At 52.4% G+C, this 21875-nt stretch overlaps 1 protein-coding gene across 2 annotated transcripts in view; it reads right to left on the bottom strand.

The window, feature by feature from the left end:
* Positions 1-21875, bottom strand: part of GALNT2 (polypeptide N-acetylgalactosaminyltransferase 2) — a 181064-nt gene that overhangs the window by 56907 nt on the left and 102282 nt on the right. For both annotated transcript variants that reach the window (XM_033408885.2, XM_004281564.4), the window contains exon 3: positions 6999-7152. In XM_033408885.2, the coding sequence (XP_033264776.1) occupies positions 6999-7152 (154 nt within the window). The remainder of the gene's footprint in view (positions 1-6998; positions 7153-21875) is intronic.

Below are 21875 nucleotides of genomic sequence, written 5' to 3'. Positions count from 1 at the left end.
TGAAACGGTCCCAAAAGAACATATAAAGGGAAAAAAAGAGTGGTCTGGTGCTAAAAACTTGGAGTTGGTTTTATAAAAACATTAAAAGTAATAAAAACAATTGAACGAACAGAAAGCAAAGCGGCAGATGATGAATAATGGCATGGTTTTGGTCTGAATTTTGCACATAAGGTGCACATTAGCCCCTGCACTGAGTTGGGGGGAGGTGTGAAGCAAAGAGCCTTGCAGTTGGCCCCCTCCCACTGCCTGGCCACACCGGCTCCTGCACCTGCCCGCCTCTCACGCCGGGACAGGGAGGTCACACTGATGGCGCACAGGCAGCAGCCTCACCTCCCTCAGGGCACGAGAACGTTCCAGGGGAATGGAAACAGCACATTCTGCCATTACACTGCCCTGGAGAACCTGAGGCGGGAAAAAGAGGAACAAAAGCCTCGGTTCTTCTCAATTTCTCAGGATTCTGTCCGCATGTGGTCAGCTGAGAACACAATTTCTCAGGAGTTTGGCTGCAAGCTACCAACACCCAGGCCTTCTTGCTTTTTGGGTGCCTTTGGGCCTCATGCCGAAGACTCCTGCCTGAAAACTGGGAGCAGACAAGACACTTGTGCAGAGCGGATGGCGAGGCGCTATGTATAGAACGTACAACTGTCAGCAGGAACCTGGCCACCAAGAGCTCCATCCCTCCTTCCCTCCCCTCCCTGTGCGACCTCAGGCAGGTGGTCCCACGCCCCAGCGGTGGCCCGGCTCTCCCACCTGCTGTACGGACCGGGATAAAGCACATGGCACAATGACAGTAACGTCCAGGACTCCTGGGGAAGGGCTCCAGACACAGAGGGGCACCTGGACAGGGGCCTCGGGCCATCTCACCTGCCTCTGCCCAGCAGGCTGGGGCCACCCTACCTGAGCTGCCCTCCCGGACGTGGGCTCTGCAGTCGGGGGCCTCTGGGGACTGGCGTGCGATGTCACCCAGAGAAGGATCTCCCTGCTGACTCCGAAGGAGCCTCCGCTGACTGAATACAGTGAAAGCACATAAAAGCTGAGTGCAGGCCAGGACACCACCCAGTGTCCGACAGTGCGTGGCTGTGGTCATTGTGGAACAGGCGTTTAAGGCTCGCTGTCACGCCACAGCCAACCCACTGCCCCGACAGCCAAGATGCCTCCAAGGCCAGCAAAGCCCAGAGCAAGCAGCAGGCCCCGCTGCGCGGAGCGCCAGCCCCGCCGACCAGGACCCTACCCACGGGGCCCCATGGGCTCGGAGCGGGTCCGCCAGGCCCCCGGCTGGCCCTTCGAATGGGGAGCAGGTGGGGCAGCGGCCACGCCGGAGGCTTGGTTGTGCGTGCTCATGAAACACGACTTCCGTAAGAAAAATGTAACGAGCGAACAAGGCTCTCGGCCCCCGAAATGAGAGCCCCTCCGGTACCCCACTGACAAGAAGCGGAGACGCCCTTCAGAGCTGGGCTTCCTCTTCCTCCCCTAGATCTGCTCTCCTAAAAATAAAACAGAATCTCACAATAATGGCCTTCAAAGCTTCACGCCAAGCTGCTGAGTTTACGTTGAGAACTTTCCCTTGGCCTCAACAATGTTTACTCTTCCCAAGTAACAGTGAAGAGCCTGGACGGCATCCCTCTTACAGCCCTTCATCCTGATGAGCTGCTCTCCTAAGACAACCGACATCCACCTGGACGCTCCACCTGAGCAATCAGCACAGCCCATTGCTGAAGGGCCTGCCCGCTGGATGACATTTTCTAAAAAACAAAAGAAAAGGAGAGAAAAAAAAAACAACCCAGCCCCTCACGAGTTCTGACCTCTGTGTGGGCGGCATTAAAGCCAGACATTTAAAAAGCTGGTCAAAACACAGTCCTTTAGTGATTCTTTTCAAGGAAACAAAACAAAACCTTATGACTGTAATTTATAAGTTGAGTCAACACAGTATGTCCTTGATGGAAAGGCTGCCGGATAAACCCACCAGGTGTGGGAATTGCAAGAAGTCCTCTCCCAGAGAAGGACCCTCGTGGGGTCGTGGTTGATTGAGGCAGCTCTGGTCTCAGGAGCAATACTTCAGTTTTAGACACAAAGATGTTTCAAAACCCTCCATTTTTAATTTCGTGAGAAAAGGGAAAAGATGGAACTCTCTAACGATTTAACTTTTGAAAGCCGAAGGAAATCTGTTTCTTGACCAAGTGGTTCTCATTGTTAAGGGACTTAATACATAAGTAAATGAAAACGAACAGTGCTGGCTGACGGGGGAGGGAAGAAAACAAGATGTTTCTCCCCCAAGGGTTTATTCGATTTTACTTCCATAAACAATTTTAAAGTAAACCAGCTCGAGCTCTCCCCGGCAGACAGAACGATGTTCCGTAACCCCCCCGGGCTCCGCCCCACTTCTACGCTTCACTTCCCCATCAGACGCAACTCTGGACAAACGGAACACCAGAAAACACAACACAACACAAAACCCTTCTGAGCCAGATTCTGGAAAGGCTTTAGCAGGGAGACGACCCTCCCCTCACGACAGCTCTGCTCTAAACAGGCAGCACAGCATCTCTGCCGGGGCCTCGGCGCCGCGTGAGGTCTGAGCCCCTGCAGTGTTGGACTGGACTCCAGGTCAGCCTGGGCTTTAAATTCACTCTCAGTGTTGGAGCATCCGGAGCTGGTCCTGGGCCGCTCTCCTCCCTGTCTCTGTTCATTGCCTGGGGGATGATGCCCCATATCATGGCTTTAAGTACCACCTGTGCACTGAGCATTCCCAAACTCACATCCCCACTAAGACCTTTCTCCTGACACATTTCCAAACACCTACACAGCAGGTCTGCCCACCTTAGATGCTTAATGCACCTTGGACTTAACGTGTCTGGATTTCACCCTCTGACGTGTCCCCTAGACCTGCTCGCCCACAGCTCCTCCGTCTCACAAGGGGCCTCTCTCCGAGCCACCTTCCTCGTCTACCCATCAGCCCATCCTGTTGGCCCTGCCTTCAGAATACGCCCAGGTGTGACTGACTCCCACCTTCGATGCTGAGTCCCATTACCTTTTGCCAGGACAGTAACAACAGCTTCCAAAGGTAAGGCGGGGAGAAACAAGCTGTCTGAAAAGGCACTTTCTAAATTCCCATCGGTTTAATTTGCTTTTAAGTCTTGATAATTTATTTGAAATTTCAAATAACATTAAATGAGGTAGAAAATCTTTTTTTTTCTTTTTTCTTTTTGACTTCTCAACTGTACTTTCAAGACTAGGGTGGGCTACCGTCTTTCTAATTTCTAAGAGACTCTAAGAATTCCTATACGTCATATCAAGTATTTCACTCACAGAAGGCTTTTCTATGCTTCCTCCTTCACGTAAATACTTTTTCTTGGCACATTCTTTGTTATATACTTAAAAAAAGGTAACTAAAGCGTAACCCCAAAGTATGGGGTTTTTGTCTGTTTGTTTGCAAGGCTCTGAACCTGATTCCTGGGATCTACCCCAGAGGACAGTGAAGAAGGGGTAGATTGTAAGTAACCGTGTCACTTTCCAGTCCTGGGAGAACCCGACACAGAAGACTCATCTTGGGGGTTCATCTGACCTCCCTTACTGCTTAGAAATCTCCCCTTCATCCGCCTTTGTTCTTTTATGACTCTTCATATTATTAGTGATTTACAGGGTACTCACCATATACTGGCCACTGGGCTAGGCAATTCACTCAACAAATACCGAGTTTACCAAGTGCCGGGAGGTGGCCGAGTAACAAGCCCGGGTGCAGCCCACTGCTCTAATGAGGACATTCAAATGATCGTGTAAATAGGTAAGACACATGCTGTGTAGGCGGTGATAAGGGTCATGGAGAAGGATCAGGTAGGGAGATGCTGGGGCCGGGGCCTCACTCCTAGGGCAGGAGATCAAGGGAGGGTCTGGAACAAAATCTCAGGGGAGGAGGAGACAGCCCTTGGGAACATTTCTTTAACCCTCACGGTAGCCAGACCAGACGTCATCATGTTACAGCGTCTCATGAAAGACAAAGGCCGCAGGATCAGGAACTGGAGAGTCCCGATTGCGACCAAGGTCTGTATGACTCCAAATCCCTTGTTCCTAATTAACCTCCACCTGCACTGCTGTCAGATTTATCACAAGTGAAGACTGAACTCTACTGGGCAAGCATGTCCATCCGTCTATAGAAAGAGAGATACTGCAGAGCCCAAAACTATTGTATTTATATAGGAAGGTCACACACTTTAACAGCCCTCTGTTAGATACGGAAGGAGACGGGATGGATGCAGAGAAGTAACTTGACCTCCTGAACCTGACAGTCAATAATCTTGGTTGTTCTAAAGCTGATACTTTGAAGACAGACATGGCCTCAGTTCCAGGCATCAAATTGACTCTGGGGAGATTTTAATTTAGCCCAAACCCAAAAAACGTGGAAGGCATCCCAGCTGCTACTTTCACACATGCAAATGAACGTGACACAGTAGCTGGAACTAAAATTAAAGCCACGTAAAACACAGCCCACTGTGGGATGAATATTCAAACATCTGTTTGGACAAACTCGTATTTCAAAAATTGGAAAAAAAAATATGTATATATATATAGTTTTGAGGACACTTAAGGGACTTGCAGTGGAGACAGAACCCCGGCCCACACGCTGATGAGCCATCAGAAAGGACACCCTTTTGTCTCAGCTCTGAGGGAAGGTCACAGCAGGAAAACAGCTCTTAAACCAGTGAGGTGAAACCCACACCATCTCACGGAGATGTAATTCAAAGAGGTCAATTCCTGTCGCCAGGTACGATTTTTGTTTGTTTGTTTGTTTTTGCGGTACGCAGGCCTCTCTCTGTTGTGGCCTCTCCTGTTGCGGAGCACAGGCTCTGGACGCGCAGGCTCAGCGGCCATGGCTCACGGGCCCAGCCGCTCCGCGGCATGTGGGATCCTCCCGGACCGGGGCACGAACCCGTGTCCCCTGCATCGGCAGGCGGACGCCCAACCACTGCGCCCCCAGGGGAGCCCCAGGCACAGTTTCTGAGCTGGATTCTGCTAGAACCTGAACCCGCTCCTGAGTTTGGGCCAAGCCCCTCTGAAAAGCCGCGCTGGCCCTTTGTGGCCTTCAGCCAGTGCTCGTCACCACCAGGCAAGTTATGGACATTGCTCTCTGTGCAGCAAGGACAACCTTCGTGTCCCGTCCATGAGCTGCAGGGAGCGGCTGGCACAGGCTGGCTGCGGTGGGCCCACGAGCCTGGGGATGAGGGTGGCGGGTACGCGTGCGTCTGGGACCCTCCCGTGACGTGCAGGCGGCTTCAGGACTCTCCCGGAGCCCGCGCGGTCCCTGGACCCCTGCTCAGCAACCCCTATTCCACATGGGTGTTTACCAGTTACCCGGGCTGACTTGAAGCAGCAGCCTGGCACAGGGGCCGAGCAAAGCTGCCTTAAATATAAATTAATGGGTTACAGGGAATATTAAGCAAAGACAATCTTCTGGGCTGGATTCAGAAAATTGATGAGATTCTTAATATCATGTGCAATATCTATGTTTATATATCAATCATATGTTTCACATATTATCTCTCTCTCTCTCACACACACACACACACACACACACACACACACATATCCTGAGTCTGAAAGAACTGTAATTCCACACACCTGTGAGCTGTTCTGGGTACACAGAGCTGACTACAACCTCCCAAAGGCTTGGTAAGGGCAGGGAGAGAGCGCCTGTGTGGTTAGGTGGTGCTTACACGGTTACAAAGTTCCCCTGAAAGCACGAGAGGAAAATCCTCTTTCAAGGCGTGCTATTTAACTTAGAAAACAAAGCCAAGCGCCAACACGTGTTCACGGGGAGCTTGGTCGCTCTCGTCTCTCTTCAGCTCACCTGCCCCTCATTCCCGGGAACTCACACCCAGAGAAATGGGACCCGGCTGGCCCTCTGGGGGACCAGGGCTGCCCGTCACAGCCCGGTCGCTGGCCTCCTGCCCAGATGCCTCCAGCTCAGGACTCACCTGGACTCCCGTCACCCAGGTGCCCTGAACACGCTGGACTGGAGCAGCCTGTCCAAGGGCAGTGCTGCCCCCTCACCTCCTGCCACCCCGTCACCTCCCCATCCGCCAGAGCAGGGGAGGCTTCTCTGGCTGGAATCCTGGGACCCGAGTGCAGCGTCTCAGCTGCGGTGGACGTGGCATCCACGTACCTTTATGTGATGGATGAAGGGCTCTACAAGTAGCCAGGTGAGCAGGAAGGCCTAGCGGCACCCAGGGCAACAGCTGCCCTCCAAATGCGGCTCCTTATTTTTTAATACGACGAGACTAACCGTCTAAGGACCCCACTGTGGACAGCCTCCCAATCAAAGATCGTTACCAGGAAGGTTCAGAGGCACAGAGTGGCAGTGAGGGTCATGCTGTCACTTTCCTAGTCAGTGGTGACAGATGCACATTTGAGCGTCTGCAGGCCCGAGAACCCCCAGGTCCCCGAGGAATCTAGGGAAGGACATAGAGCAGAGCCTCCCACCAGCCCCAGCACTCGAAGTGGGGAGGTGGCCCCGGGCCCCCGCCTCCGAGTTCTGCTTAGTTTAACATCGACCCTGCGGGGCTGTTTCTTTCCCCTTTCTGGTCTCTAGAACATTCCCAACGACAGCTTCCCAGTGAGCAAGACTTTAGCACTTCCTCCCATTGAGCTTGTGAATGATGCAAAACTATTTTGTGAATGGATTTTAAAAACAACGAGGGACCAGTACAGAGGAGGGCAGTCACACCACTTTCCCTCGGTGACTCTCATGCTCTGACCAGCAGCCTGCGGCCTCTGGACATGCCGGGCGCGTCGCGAGGACTGGAACCTGGCCCCAGGGAGCCCTTTCACATCCTGCGGGTGAAGTTCCTTTACCATGTGCCTTGGAATTTTCCTAGTTTTCCGGCCCCATAAAGACACGGCACACGCTGTTTTGCAGAGCAACAGAAAAAAGGAGCATCCCGGGGGAAGCTACTCACTGTGAGGTAGGAAGTGGCCAGGGTGGCGCCCGGCCGCGGGCTGACACTTACTGGTCATGCCTGGTGTCGGGGACGGCTCTGTCCATCTGCAGCTTATCGCTCTCCACTTGGTTGAACTTGTTGCGGGCATAGGGGTCCTGCCCGGAGCGGACCATCGTCCCGCCAACGTAAGCCTCCTGGTTAAAGTCCCGCCATCGCACTTTCCCTGCAAGGAGCAGAGCACAGGGTGTGGGACGAGGGCACGAGGGAGCAGAGCGCTCGGCCCCAAGGCCACGCGTCAGTGCGACTTCAAGGAACAGCGCCAGGGCTGCCGCTGCTGGCAGTTCTAACCAGCAAACCACCTGAGAGCAGGCAGCATCATGCCTGTAAACTGGCAACAGTTTGCAGTGTGAAAGTTAAAACCAAGACTTCGAGTATTTGTCCCTGAACAGAATTCTACGCCAGTCAAAGTATCCCTGAGAATGGCATCATTGACACTCCGTACAAAAGGAGATACGCTCTGCTTGTCCCACCTTTCCAGGGATTACAGTAATGCCAAAAAGCACCTCAGACACGGGGACAAAGATCCTGAACAAATGAAAGTAAGGCACCCCATTGTGTGACATCAGACGGTACAAAATAAGTGTTTACACAAAATAACACCCCCAAAGAACAGGACACCAAAACAACCCCGGAGACCTCCTCAGAGGTACTTCCTGCAGCCACTGCCACATCGACCCCATGACATGGTACGTGAAGCCTTTTCTGGCACACTGACGTCCTGGGACACACACGCCCTGGCAGCCTCACATCTTAGCACATTCACACCCTGACACACTCACGCCCTGGCACACACCCCCTACACGGTCACATCCTTGTACACTCAATGTCCTCGGACACACATGGCCTGGAATGCTCACACCCTGGCACATTCACCCTGATCACATTCACACCCTGGCACACATATCCTGCATGGTCACATCCTTGCACACTCAATGTCCTAGGACACACGTGGCCTGGAATGCTCACACCCTGGCACGCTCACCCTGATCACACTCATGTCCTCAGCAGGAGGGGACGGACAGCGAGGTAGTCTGGGCTGGCCACACATACGTTACCTTGACTCCACTGCCTGGATTAGCTGTTGCGGCTCCAGGACCCAGCACAGGGTTCTCCAAGAACACGCACTGGCCGGGAAGTTTGTGCCAGGGTTGGGTAGGGGCAGTGCTGGTGTAGCCTGGGATCTGGAGGGAAGGGCACTGCGCGGTGGGGTGAGCCTGGACAAGCCCGGGCGTGAGAAGGCAGAGAGACGAGCAAATGCACCGATACTCAGAGGGAGAACAGTGGGAGGAAAGAGCGACTCGAGACCAAACAGAGCTGGGACTTAACTGTCCACCTGCCCCACCCCGCGTTGAAATCTGTTTATCACTTGCTACCTCTATGACCTTGGGCAAGTTATTCATTCTTTGAAACTTAAGTTTCCTAAAAATAAATAAATACATAAAATGAAAAAAGATTTTTCATGAGGATTTAATATGCCAATTCAGTAGATGTGCAAACTCAAACCGAATTAAAAAATAAAAAAAAAGAAAGGGAAAGAAAAACAGTAAGAACACCCCCTGTCCCCTTGAAGTGGTAACGCTCTAGTGGTCACAGTGCCGTGACGAAACAGAGAAACAGGAGGCCAAGGGGCGGGCAGCTGGGGGCTGCTGTTCTGCAAGGGCTGGTCTGACTGAGAGATGCCCTCACGAGGGAGGGTGGCCCTGTAGCCCTGGGGAAGAGCACGGGAGCCACAGCACCAAGGCCCCAGGGTGGGGCAGGGCCCCTTCTGCAGCGCGTCAAATGCTGGGCGTTTGGTTAAGATCAACAGTGAGTCATGACACTAGCGTGTGTACCTACAGGCGTGCTTGCCCAACAAAGGCCCCTCCGCACACCATCAAAAGAATGCCATGTTCCTTTCTCTATTTCAGAGATGAGGAAACTGAGATCCAAGTCACCTGCGATTTGTTCCAGGTCATAAGGAAACTTTCTATCTCAAAGCCCATCCGCTTTCTTGTTACAACTGTCCTGCGAGGTCAAAACCCCCATCTCATCACAGCTGGTTGCCATGGAAATAATGCTCAGGGTCACAAAGGTCCAGCCTCTCAAATAGGAAAGCAATTCCAAAACCCACGAGCTCCCAGGCTCCGGGGTGATCCCGTGCCCCTGATAAACGTCTGGCGACGGGAGCTGGCCCGCTCGCCGCAGTCTCTTCCATCTAAGATGAAATGTTTCCAGCACACGTTTTCCACGCTGACAGCCCTAGAGATACCTATGGATCATCCACTCTCCCCACCTCTCTGCCTTCACCCTGTGCTCAGCACACCAAACCCTTCTCACTGCATGACCTCACCCCTCAAGGCTACGTGAAGCAGGAGCCTCGGCCAGAATCCACCCCAGCTGCGCCGACCACAGAATCCAGATGAGCGGCTCCCGCGGATTTGTTTAATGGCCTGAAAACTCTTCACTGCCACAAAGAACTTGGAACTACGTCGCCCCATCCAAGGCCAGAGGAAGGACCGTCACCCAAGAGATGCTCGTCTCTAGTTCTGCTTCTTGCGTGGAGAACCGGGGTCAGCAGGAAGAGGGCTGGTCGTCGGGGTCTGTGTGTGGGGGTGGGGGGTAAGGCCTCTGCCGAGCTCCTGGACCTTCAATCTCTTTGTGCCATCAGACCCCCGACCCCTTTCTGCAATAGGCAGCACGGGGTTTCATGGATGCCTCATGTCAATCCGCTCTGGGGCTGGGGTTTTCCCTGCCTCGGCCCCAAGCCATTGCTGTGTACTAAGTGTCGACCACATGCTAGGTATCTCATTGGCTCCTGCGGGTACAACAGCAAACACAGAGCTGATGCCCACCTGTGGCGGTCACACTCTGGGAGACTGCGGGGGGCTGCAATAGACAAGAAGATAATGACCATGGTAACAACTGCACCACTGAAGCCTGAGCTAAGTGCTCAGACGGTGAGGACTGTAGTTCTACGGAAGCACCTAACAGAGGAGCCCGGTCTGGATGGAAAGGGGGTGCCGGGAGGGGAGAGCCTCCTGGGGAAGGAGCATCTGAGCTGAGAGCTCAGCAGCCAGCAATGCAGTGGAGAAGAAGCCCTCCGTGACTTCACAGAAACACATCTTTCTTCAACCTCCAAAGAGGGTGTGACGCACCCCCCCAGCAGAGGCACCCCACAGTGACCCCTGCCCTCTGACATGACATCCTCTATAGCACTCCTGGGGGCCCTGCCTGACCCGGTGACAGTTAATTTCCCAAGGCACACACCATTTTACTGGAGACAGATTATAAATGACTTTATAGCTTAGTGATATGTTAGAGCGCAGCAGGGACTTTCAAAAATGTTCGACTATGACATACATCTCACATCGCGGCCCGGACGTCATGCTGTAAATGCACACACAGCTGAAACGAAGGTTTTCCCCTTGCTACATGTGAACACATAATATTCTATTGTTTTATGTGGGTGTGACTCATAAAACTGGCTCCACAGTCTAATAATGGGTCAGCCCCACCGGGCTGAAGAACCATTATAGATCTCAGTTATTTCTGTATTACACAGAATTGCTAGGGTTGGAGCAGAGTCAGGAAAAAGCAGCGAGAGCAGGGATCTCAGAGGGAATATATGCCTGGGTCCAACCCCAGGCAGGAAGGGAAGCAGCAAGTCAGAGGCTGGAGAGAAACCATCAAAACTGTAGATACCGCATCTGAATATATTGACTTTTTTAAAAACGACACTTATAAAACGTCTTGTATTTTTATCACCTCTTTAAAATCTTAGAAAGAGCATTAGAATAAGAGTTTCCAAAAAATACACGAAAATCTAGTGAAAATGGACTTGGCCAAGCAGAAGCAGTGGATGGACAATACCCCCCAGATATGAAACTTCTCATGAGAAGACAGCAGCCAGCTTCATCACCGAGATGGCAGGAAAAGAGAACAGGCGCTGAAACAACAGGAGGGGAGGAAGGGACCTCCACCCTGAGGAGGGCCGTGGAAACCGCTCACTTCTTCCACTAGGCCCCGAAGGTCTTTGCGAGGAGATTCATTTCCCGAAGACAGGCCTTCCTAGACGTGGTCTGTGAAGCTGAAAGAGGGACTGTGTGACCCTGAGTGTTGACACCTCTGGTTCTGTACGAAGGTGAGGCTTCCTGATGGTTCCGTCAGGCTGACACCCCCCCGCCCCACTGACAGCCCTAAGGCAGCCTCCCAGCCCCTTCCACTGACACCCTTGGCCGCCCAAGTCCCCCCGGCCAACCACCCTTCGAGGCCAAGATCGTCCCCTGATGGCCCTGTGGTTCCATTTCTCCCAGGGTCAGGAAGGGGCTCCTGACGGGCAAGGACCAGCCTCCTGCTTTGCCCGCGGCCCGGGCTTATCGTGGGGAAGCGCATCTCTCGGAAGAAGTCCCGGCTCCCACACGTGGTCTCCCGCTGCTGATACCCACACCTGAAGACTGTTCTCGAACGCGCTGGACGTGGGCCCTAGACCTCCTTCCACTGGTTCACAGGCTTTTTCTAAATGGCGCCCTCTCAAGCCGGCCTCCCGTCCCCTTAGCCAGGAGCCACCGCAGAACCCGGGCCCCAGGGACAGGACCTCTGGCTCTGTGAACGTTAATGACAGAGATCTGATCACCATTCTGGCCAGCCTCGCCCCTCGGCCCTCCACGGGGCGAGGCCTGTGAGCTCTTACTAAACCCTCCCTGACCCACCATCCACGCAGAGCCCAGGCGAAACTGCGACACTAGAAGGCAGGGCTGTTTGGTTTTTGTTTTTTGGGGGTTTTTTTTGCAGTACGCGGGCCTCTCACTGCTGTGGCCTCTCCCGTTGCGGAGCACAGGCTCCGGACGCGCAGGCTCAGTGGTCATGGCTCACAGGCCCAGCCGCTCCGCGGCATGAGGGATCCTCCCGGACCGGGGAACGAACCCGTGTCCCCCGCATCGGCAGGCGGACTCTCAACCACTGCACCACCAGGAAAGCCCAGGGCTGTTTGGCTTTAACGCACTTACTCCGCTCTGCCAGCTGCCAGCAGCCTCCCAGGGCGGCCACCTCCTCCAGGAAGCCTCCCTGGCATCCCCAGCTGCAGCCCCTCCCCAGGGCCTTCCTCACACGCTGCTCCATCCTCACAACGGTTTTCTCACACACCTATCGTCGCAGGGCCTCACAGGGTTTACCGCTCCTCCATCTAATAACTAACCCAAAATCCTGGCGAGGCTCACCTCCAACTGCTGCTTGCCCTGCTCTGCCGGCACCTCACCCGCTCAGCGGTCCCCAGGAACCACGTGCCCTGTCTGTTTACGGTCTGGACTCAGAGACGCATTCATTTAAAGCATCTGAGGTCTCTTCAGCCGCTCAGCCTTCAATATTCTCCTAACAGAATCGCTGCAGGCTTTCCAGTCTGGACATCAAGGTCTAGATGGAGAGGCCGGAGATCAGCTCGGCTTCCTCTGCCTCCTGCCGGGGGAGGGGGTGGGGGTGGGGCGGGCTGGACGACGACTCAGCCTGTCACCCCACCCTCTGCCCCCCCCGCTGGCCCCAAGCACCTCCCCCGCACGGTCACCTGCTCGGGGACCAACCACCCCCAGTTCTCTGCTTCTCCGGAGCTGACAGGGCTGGAACCCGCCGCACAGCACACGTTTAATGACTGTTTAAAACCACACCCTGCAAAGCCCACGTCCGACCTCGGCATCCCATACAGCCTCCGATAGTTCTGTGGATGCACCCAGAGACCCAGGGCCCCGCGGTCACTCTGGCCTCCTCTTCTGCTCATCTGGTCTCTGATGGGAGCTCCTCACCCAGCGGCCCCGAGCCGTCCAGGCGGGCAGCAGGAAAGGGCGCGGTGCAGCCGCTCCGGCCCTCCAGCCAAGACACACAGCGTCCAGAGGCAGGGAGAAGCCGGGGCCCGGGGTAGCTGCCTCTGGGAGAAAAGCGCCAGGACCAGGAGAAAGGTGGGGGCTGGGAAGACGGCTTCCTGCCACTCCTGCCGTGGTCCCCTCCGCGGGACACACACCTGTCCGCTGGCCGCCCCGCCCTCACCACCTGCAGCTCCCTGGCCCAGCAATTCTTCTTTTCTTCCTTTCCCATCTCCGACTTACTTGGCCACTAACATTCTTCCTCTGTCACCCCTGCTGTCCCTCACAAGCCTTTGCACGTACTTTCTGGAACCCAGAGTCTCTTCTCTCTCCCCTTATCCACCCACCAGGCCTTGAGTTACATCTGTCTTTCCAGAATCTTTTGCTTCCTAGTGGAGTTTTGGGATTTCCCCTTCTGCCCCTCTTAACCAGACTGCAGAACAGCACAGCATCCCTGGAGCAGAGGCCAGCCGGGAATCACCACCACGCATGGTCCATGGAGCCTGCACAGGGCGCAGAGGTCGGGGGCCCCAGCTCTGTGCCCTGTGGGTTCAGGGTGAGGCTGGCTCACGCAGGGTCCTAGGTGCCACTCAGGACATCACTGCCATGGGAAAGCTCATTCTAGGCTCCTAATACCCAATCCTCCAATTACCTCTTAGAAAAGACGCTTTTATGTTCAAGAAACTGCTTGCCTTTGGACGACTTGTTCAATTAACTTTAAAATAAGTTTAAACATTTCCAAACACCATCGTCTCTTTCTTAAAATTTTCATTTTTACTAAACCTCATATTTAAAGAAACAATGTAAATCTATGAAAATGAACGTTCAGAGGATTAACCCCACAGAACATATGGCAACACCAAGACACACGTGGTCTTCAGATTAGAGACCGCTCAGGTGTGACAGTCCTTTGGGGGACCAGGACCCTCTGCTGACACACCCGCCGAGGGCAGCCTTGTTGTCCACACCCACAGGTGCACGAGGGGCAGGGAGGGCCCCGATGTTGGGGTCCCTCCAGCCAGGGGACGGGGCAGCACAGCCAGCCTGCAGATCTTCACTCAAGTCCTCCCCGGGAAGGACGGCTTGAACAAACTGAAAGCTAGCCTGTGTGAAACAGCGAGCCTCTTCCGGGAAAGGGGCTGAGGAGGGAAAGAGAATGAATTCTAAATCACAGGACAAAGCTCTCCGATTTAGTGGAGCCTCTCAGCTGATCTCAGATTGAATGTAATTTTACTATGCTTAAAAGGAAAAAAATTCCTCATATTCTTCCTCTAGGAGGTCATAATGCTACACCAAAACAGAGAAGACCAGGCCGAGGCCGGGATTACAGACGAATATATCCATTTCAGTAACAAAGATATGTAAATAATACTTTATTATTTGTCACTGGATAGCTGGTGTGACAGGCTTGTTCACCTGTGAGAAACTGTCTCCTGAAATAAGGGATCCTACACAACTCATTTCTAAGGATGAAAAAATAGAAAATTCAAAGGAGTGATTAAAAGCTAGTTAGAAGAAAATATAAGAAAAAAATCAGACGCTATAGGGTAAATACTCAACTTATTTAAAATTCTTTGTGCTGTCAAAATAACTAAAACCCACCATGGAAGAGTCTGATTTGCATTATGAGATCTACACCTGCCTTGAAATGATGGAATCTTCCTATACATACTTCTTTTTCAAATTTTAAATAGAAACTCCTCTCTCTGCCTCTATGTGTGATAGTGTCTAAACACAATAAATTTAGTTTGTTGTACATGGTTTTTCATCCCAAATATTAATAAAAATATCAGAGTGAACCTACTACGTAGAATTGGGGCTGATACTTGAAAGGCAGGAGGACAGAAAGAGGGCGTCGCTAACCAGCGCCCACAGGACAGGCGCTGCATACAGACCGAACGGAGTACAGCAACACCCTGCAAAGTACATGTGACCACTACTGTTTCCATTGTACTAACTGGGCAAGTGAGACTTGGAAGTTAAACTAAAATGATGGAACCATGGGACCTCCCTTGTGGTCCAGTGGTTAAGACTCCGCACTCCCAACGCAGGGGACCTGGGTTCAATCCCTGGTCAGGGAACTAGATCCCACATGCCGCAGCTGAGAGCCTCAACTAAAAACATCCCTCACATGGCAACGAAGATCCCGTGTGCCACAACTAAGACCCGGTGCAGCCAAATAAATATTAAAAAAAAAAAAAAAAAAAATGGAACCACAAGTCAAACGCAGGTCTCTCTCTTCTCAAAGCCGTGTTCCTCCCACTGCGGATGACAACTCACTCTGAAGTGGGTGGGACTGCAACCAAGCACCAAAGAGCAGCGTCACAATGCAGGTCCCACTCCTTCCCCAGCGCACCCGCCCCCCCGCCCCGCCCCGGCCCAGTGCAGTCTGGATGGAGGGCGTGGGGCCTCTCTTCAACGCTGGAGGCAGAAGGCCCCAGGGATGCATGTGTGAAAATCTCCCCACTAAACCCCTCACATGAAGCCAGGCCTTGGTTCCCTTCTACAGCAATGCTGCTACCCTGCAACTTCCACTCTCCAGAGTCTCAAATAAAAGGAAAACGAAGAGCCCGTCTTCTGTGGCACCTTTTCAAATATTTGGGCATCACGATCCCACTTCGCCCTTCTCGGCCCGCCGTAAAAACATCCATTTTATTTTAAGTGCTCTCATTGGATGCTGTTTCCAGCCTCCTGCCCATCTGAGTCACCATCATCTGGACCGACTCGAACTTACGAGCATCTCTGAACACCCTGTGGCCAGAACAGAACGAAATATTGGAGGGGTGGGTGACAGCACGGAGGGCACTGGACGCTACCGGAATTGTTTTGGGCCCTATATTTCTACTAACCCAGCTAAAATCATGCTCTTTTAAGAGCTCCACCCGTTTTCCGGCTACCGACCTGATCTAAGTCCTCGGTTTTGCTTTCTTACTCGTTGGAATGGGGGAAGGACAACAGAATACTTGTTTTTTGGATTTTTTAAAATTAATTAATTAATGAATGGCTGCGTTGGGTCTTCGTTGCTGCGCGGGCTTTCTCTAGTTGAGGCGAGCGGGGGCTACTCTTTGTTGTGGTGTGCGGGCTTCCCATTGCGGTGGCTTCTCGTTGCGGAGCACGGGCTCTAGGCACGTGGGCTTCAGTAGTTGCAGCACATGGGCTCAGGAGTTGTGGCTCGCGGGCTTTAGAGCGCAGGCTCAGTAGTTGTGGCACACGGGCTTAGTTGCTCCGTGGCATGTGGGATCTTCCCGGACCAGGGTTCGAACCCATGTCCCCTGCATTAGCGGGCGGATTCTTAACCATTGCGCCACCAGGGAAGTCCTGGAAGATTTGTTTTTAATGTTGGCTATGGTGCAAGGGATTGGTGCCCTTCAGAAGACAACTTGGCAATTAATATAAAAAAATCCTTAAACACATGCGTTGCCATTGACCCTGCAATTTCACTTTTAGGAATTTGTTTCAAGGAAATAATTAGGGACACACAAAGATTTATAAGGCTTACATATAAAGATACTGGCTGGAAACCCTGCATATGTCCTATACTATAGGAAAAGTTCCATAAGCTTATAGTAATGGATACATTGCTGTCATTCAAAATGTAGGAGAGGGCTTCCCTGGTGGCGCAGTGGTTGAGAATCTGCCTGCCGATGCAGGGGACATGGGTTCGAGCCCTGGTCTGGGAAAATCCCACGTGCCGCGGAGCAACTGGGCCCGTGAGCCACAATTACTGAGCCTGCGCGTCTGGAGCCTGTGCTCCACAACAAGAGAGGCCGCGATAGTGAGAGGCCCGCGCACGGCGATGAAGAGTGGCTCCCACTTGCCACAACTAGAGAAAGCCCTCACACAGAAGCGAAGACCCAACATAGCCCTAAATAAATAAATAAACAAAATTTTTTTTAAAATGTAGGAGATATTTAAGGACGTGAAAAGGTGTTAATGCCATATTACCCTAAGAAGAAACAGGTAAAGAACAGTGTGGTATCTTAGCTGTAAGAATCCCGATGTAAGCAGCTGGTAGGGGCTGCCTGCAGCCCTTGCCACGCTGCCTCAGGAGGAAGGTGGAGGGGGCGCTCCACGAGACTTGGGGAGAACCCCGAGGTGATACTGCGGGAGAGAGGGGCATGTGTGGGTAGACTTCCCAGTTATGCCCAAGGTCTTTGGCAATGTTACCCATCTAGCAGACGACTTGGATATTTTTTTCTAAGAATCCATGAGAAAACTGAACTTTGAAGGCGGGATAACATGGACGAGCAGACAGAGGGGCCCAAAGGCCCAGGAGCTGACTCAGAGATGGTGTCTAGGACTCGGAGCCTCCGGTGCTGGGGCCGGTGCACCGAGAGGCTGCAGAGACAGCTCACCTCGGACACGGGGGTGAGTGCACCCAGATGCACGCTCAGGACGAGGCCGGAGGAACCGCAGTGGGAGAAGAAGAGTGGTTATTTAGAGGTGATCGAATTATGTGTGAATACTGCTTGCTTTTTTTTTTGTTGTTGTTAATTTATTTTTTTGGCTGCGTTGGGTCTTCGTGGCTGCGCGTGGGCTTTCTCTAGTTGTGGCGAGTGGGGACTACTCTTCATCGCGGTGCACACGCTTCTCATTGGGGTAGCTTCTTGTTGAGGAGCGTGGGCTCTAGGTGCATGGGCTTTGGTAGTTGTGGCATGCAGGCTCAGCAGTTGTGGCTCGCGGGCTGTAGGCACACAGGCTTCAGTAGTTGTGGCTTGCGGGCTCTAGAGCGCAGGCTCCGTAATTGTGGTGCATGGGCTTAGTTGCTCTGCAGCATGTGGGATCTTCCCGGACCAGGGCTCGAACCCATGTCCCCAGCATTGGCAGGTGGATTCTTAACCACTGTGCCACCAGGGAAGTCCACTGCTTGCTTTTGCGATGTTTCTCTCGGGATACTCAGAGGTACTTCTTTTCCTGGGAAGGACACTGTGCAGACCCCAGGGCCTCAGGCCCAGGTCGCAGGAGCTGTGTGGTGTTAGCTGCCCTGCCGCCCCCGGGCGTCACACGTGCTACCCAGGAGGATGCGCTCACAGTGTCCAGGTGCAGGGGCGAAATGGAAGAGTGTTCAACCTTGAGAAGGAAGGAGACACTGACACACGCTACCTACCACACGGAGGAACCCTGAGGACGCTGCACCAATGGAAAGAAGCCAGTCACAGGAGAGCAAATACCGTGTGACTCTCCTGTATGCAAGATGCCTGGAGGAGAGCGGGGAAGTAGATGGTGGGCCAGGGGCTGGGGAGGGGAACGGGGAGTCAGTGTTTAATGGCGACAGAGTCTCAGTTTGGGAAGATGAGAAAGTTCTGGAGAGGGATGACGGTGATGGTTGCAAGACAAGGCGAACGCACTTAATGCCACTGAACTGTGCACTTTGGTAAATTTTATGTTATATATATTTTACCATAATTTTTAAAAAGCACAATGCTGCAACCCACAAAACCTCTCAGAATGTGACAGGGAAGAGCTAAATGGGACTCCACATTACCTGTTTCTTTGACTTTAACCTCTGCTTTTTGTTGCTTTCGTTATTATAATCATACACAATGGCCTGCCTCAGGGAACCCTGTCCACCAGTGGATGGCTGTAAGGAAAAAGAAACTAACACATCCCCTCTGGGAGGCTGGCCATTCCAGGAGACGTTCTGCAAGATCGATGGCCCTTTTACTTTACTTCCTCATCCCCTCCCCCCCTTCTCTGTTCTCTACCTCAGTACCTTGTCTCCGATTCACTGGCGAGCAGAGGGAGCTTGCACTTGGTAACAAGAAGGGCGAGAGGTCAGGGGAGCACCGCCCCCCCCCCCACAACCCTGCAGCGTTAGTATTGGAAAACCTGTTTGAGAAAATGTACAGTGGAAATTCTGGCCAATTGTATTCAAGGTCTTCTAACTAATCTGAAACATCACTGGTTCCAGTCAAGTTTATCATTCGGGCTGCATACACACAGAGGTGGCTCACCTCACCTCTCTTCCAACAGCTGGGAAGCAGAAGAGTTAAGTATGGTGAGCATCAGAGGCAACTCACAGCCGGGATTGAAGACCTGTTCCACACTTCGCCATTCCCATTTCATTCACCTTTACATGAACGTGAGCAATTTCTGTTTTGAGACATCGACTGTCATGGGTGATGAAGCAGCAGCGGGTGGGAGAGGGGCGGGGTGAAGACGAGCCATGGACGGAAGGGACCTCCCGGAGACCCAAAACCTAATCACGACTCTCCTTCCTCAACGCTCTCCCTACCTGCTCTCTCAGGCTCACCCCCTCACACGAGGTTCCCAATGAACATGACGAGAATGACCCTGAGGTTTCATAAAGGCCAGAAGAAAATCTGCTCTCAAAGGCCACGTCTTCTAAGGATGGGAGCTCCCTGGCTCCCTCCACCCACAGCCGTCCTCAAAGCCAGACCTCGGCCCTTCAACCCCTGGCTGGCCTGTTCCTTCACCGGTCCTTCTGCGTCACCACTACCCTGCCAACTGGTCTCACCAGTCAGATCAGAGATGCTGCGGAGACAAGAGGAGAGGATACAGGAGGGAGAATTACGAGGAGAAACTGATTTTCAGACCCAAGAGCATTTTTCTGCACCCAGGAAAAAAAAGATAAAACTCATCTCCATCAGATAGATTTTCAAAAATAAAAAACTGACAAATAAATACTCTATTTGAAACAACACTTTAAAAATCAGCATTGAAAAAAAAATTCAATGGTTCAGGCTAGAAAACATGATGCTGAGTTAGAAACAATAATCACGGAATCTAAGGGCACATCCTCCACCCTGGACCTGCAATGTGGAGCAAATGCTTTTCGCTCATAGGGTGAGTGGTTAAAAAAGGTTGGAGGCCACTGCCTGGGGGCGTTACTGCGCTCTTACATCAGGCTCTCCATCTGCCAGTGGATTTCCTGCCCACGCTGGACTGAGTGCTACCTCCTCCCATCCATCCATCTACACATACCAGATACCCAACACCTAGAACACAGGAAGCCGCTGAGTTCCTGAACAGCCTACTCACAGAGTGGAAAGTGCTGTGACCATGGTTCCTTGCAGACCACAGAATTCTGGCTGTGCCCAGGATTCTTGGGGAAAATGTATTTCTTAACCACAACAAAATAGTTTCTAAAGGAAAAAAAATCATGTGTGTGATGGCTGAGTAAGAAAAAAGGTTTCAACAAAAAAAAGAAGATAAAGTCCTTCAAAGGCAAAATAAAAGGACATGGTGCATTCATCAAAGGTTATTAGTAATAACGTATAAAAGAGGAAAACCAGGGGCTTCCCTGGTGGTGCAGTGGTTGAGAGTCCACCTGCCAATGCAGGGGACACGGGTTCATGCCCCAGTCCGGGAAGATCCCACATGCCGCGTAGTGGCTGGGCCCGTGAGCCATGGCCGCTGAGCCTGCGCGTCCGGAGCCTGTGCTCTGCAGCGGAGAGGCCACAACAGTGAGAGGCCCGCGTACCGCAAAAAAAAAAAAAAAAAAGAGGAAAACCAGTACATTCCTATGCCTTTGAAGATAGGGAAATCAACTGTATAACAGTTAAGGACATGAAAGCCCGGGTCAATGCCACATTGATTTTAACTATGGGGTCTGACTCTAAGTGGTCACGTCTAGGACATGCCCTGAACATGACTTCTCCCCCACTCCCCACATATGCCTTAAAATTCAAGAGAACACTTGGCTTTGCTGATAGGAGACAACCCACAGGAAATCTCTCATTAATCCACACAGCAGAAGTACATCCTATTATTATAATAAAGAAACGCTTAAGAGCTAACTCTTCCATGCAGATACGCTCTCCACTGCACGGGTAATGCCTATCACACAGGAAGGGACTGTGGCTCGGGGCTTCGGAGTCGGGGGGGGGGAAGGAGGCGGCAGACCTAATGGAGACATCTAATGCACACACATGCCCCCAAGTCTAGTGCAGCTGGGACATGTGGAGGGTGTAACACAGGAGGGTCTGGACTCCCTGGGCTGACGCCGTCCCTCCCCAAAAAGAAACGCTAACAATCAAATTCTCTGTTACCATCAAAGCAAAGTTTCATGAACTAACTTCCTGGTTCCAGTCCTGCATGTAAAGGGTCTGGACGTCATCACTCCATTCCAACGAATAAAAAGCTGAACAGGCTGAAAAGTCAAGTTCTCGTAGATCCCTCGGAGAAGTGAGCTCACAGGGCAAACCGCTGCTCCCAGAACTGGGGAGACCAGCAGGTGAATACAGAGGGTCAAAATTTCCGGGGCAGCAAGTTCTGCAGGAGGTAGAGCCGGGGAGGGACCCGAGCAGCAGAATGAACCACCGGAGGCTCACTGTGGGTGAGCCTGACGGGTAAGAACTCCGGCGGGGGAGGCCCAGGGACCCCACAGTTCCGTGACTTTCACCCCTTCAGGCATCCAGTGGCGGGGGGAAGGAGCCGTTCTGAAATAGTGGAAGCACTCCGTTGTTAACAAAGCCAGCCCTCCAGAGAGCTAATCAACCCGGAGGAAGGGGAATGCCCAGCTCCGGGGGACTCTAACCATTCTGTCCCACCTGAGTGGCAGGACAGCTGAGAAGCGGTTGTGAAGCTGACACCTGGGGCGCAGGCTCACTAGGAGACTGACACCTGCCACATAAGGACAGCACGCTTGCCCTCCCCGACACCTTATCAGCACATCACCAAAGGCCTGGTTACTGGGGTTCTTTTTACCTAGGACATCGTATCTGGGTTCCTAAGAAAAAAATTCCAAGCACACTAAAAGGCAAAAAGCATAGTGTGAAGAGACAAGCCAGCACCAAAACCAGACTGAGATATGGCAGGATGTTGGAATTATCAGACCAGGAATTTAAAGCAACTATGATTACTACGTTAAGAGCTCTAATGAAAAAAGTAGACAATATGGAAGGACAAACGAATACTGTAAGCAAAGAGATGGAAATTCTAAGGAAGGATTATAAAAAAATGCTAGAGGTTAAAAACACTAACAGAAATGAAGAATGAGTTTGAGGGGCTCATTGGGAGACTGGCCATGGCTGATGTGAGAACCTCATGGCTTGAGGCTATGACAATAGAAACTTCCCAAATAAAAAGCAAAGAT

Source organism: Orcinus orca, chromosome 14 (assembly GCF_937001465.1).
Source record: "Orcinus orca chromosome 14, mOrcOrc1.1, whole genome shotgun sequence".
Taxonomy (NCBI): Eukaryota; Metazoa; Chordata; class Mammalia; order Artiodactyla; family Delphinidae; genus Orcinus; species Orcinus orca.
Note: the sequence above shows the minus strand (reverse complement) of the source record. Positions and strands in the feature narration are given on the sequence as shown.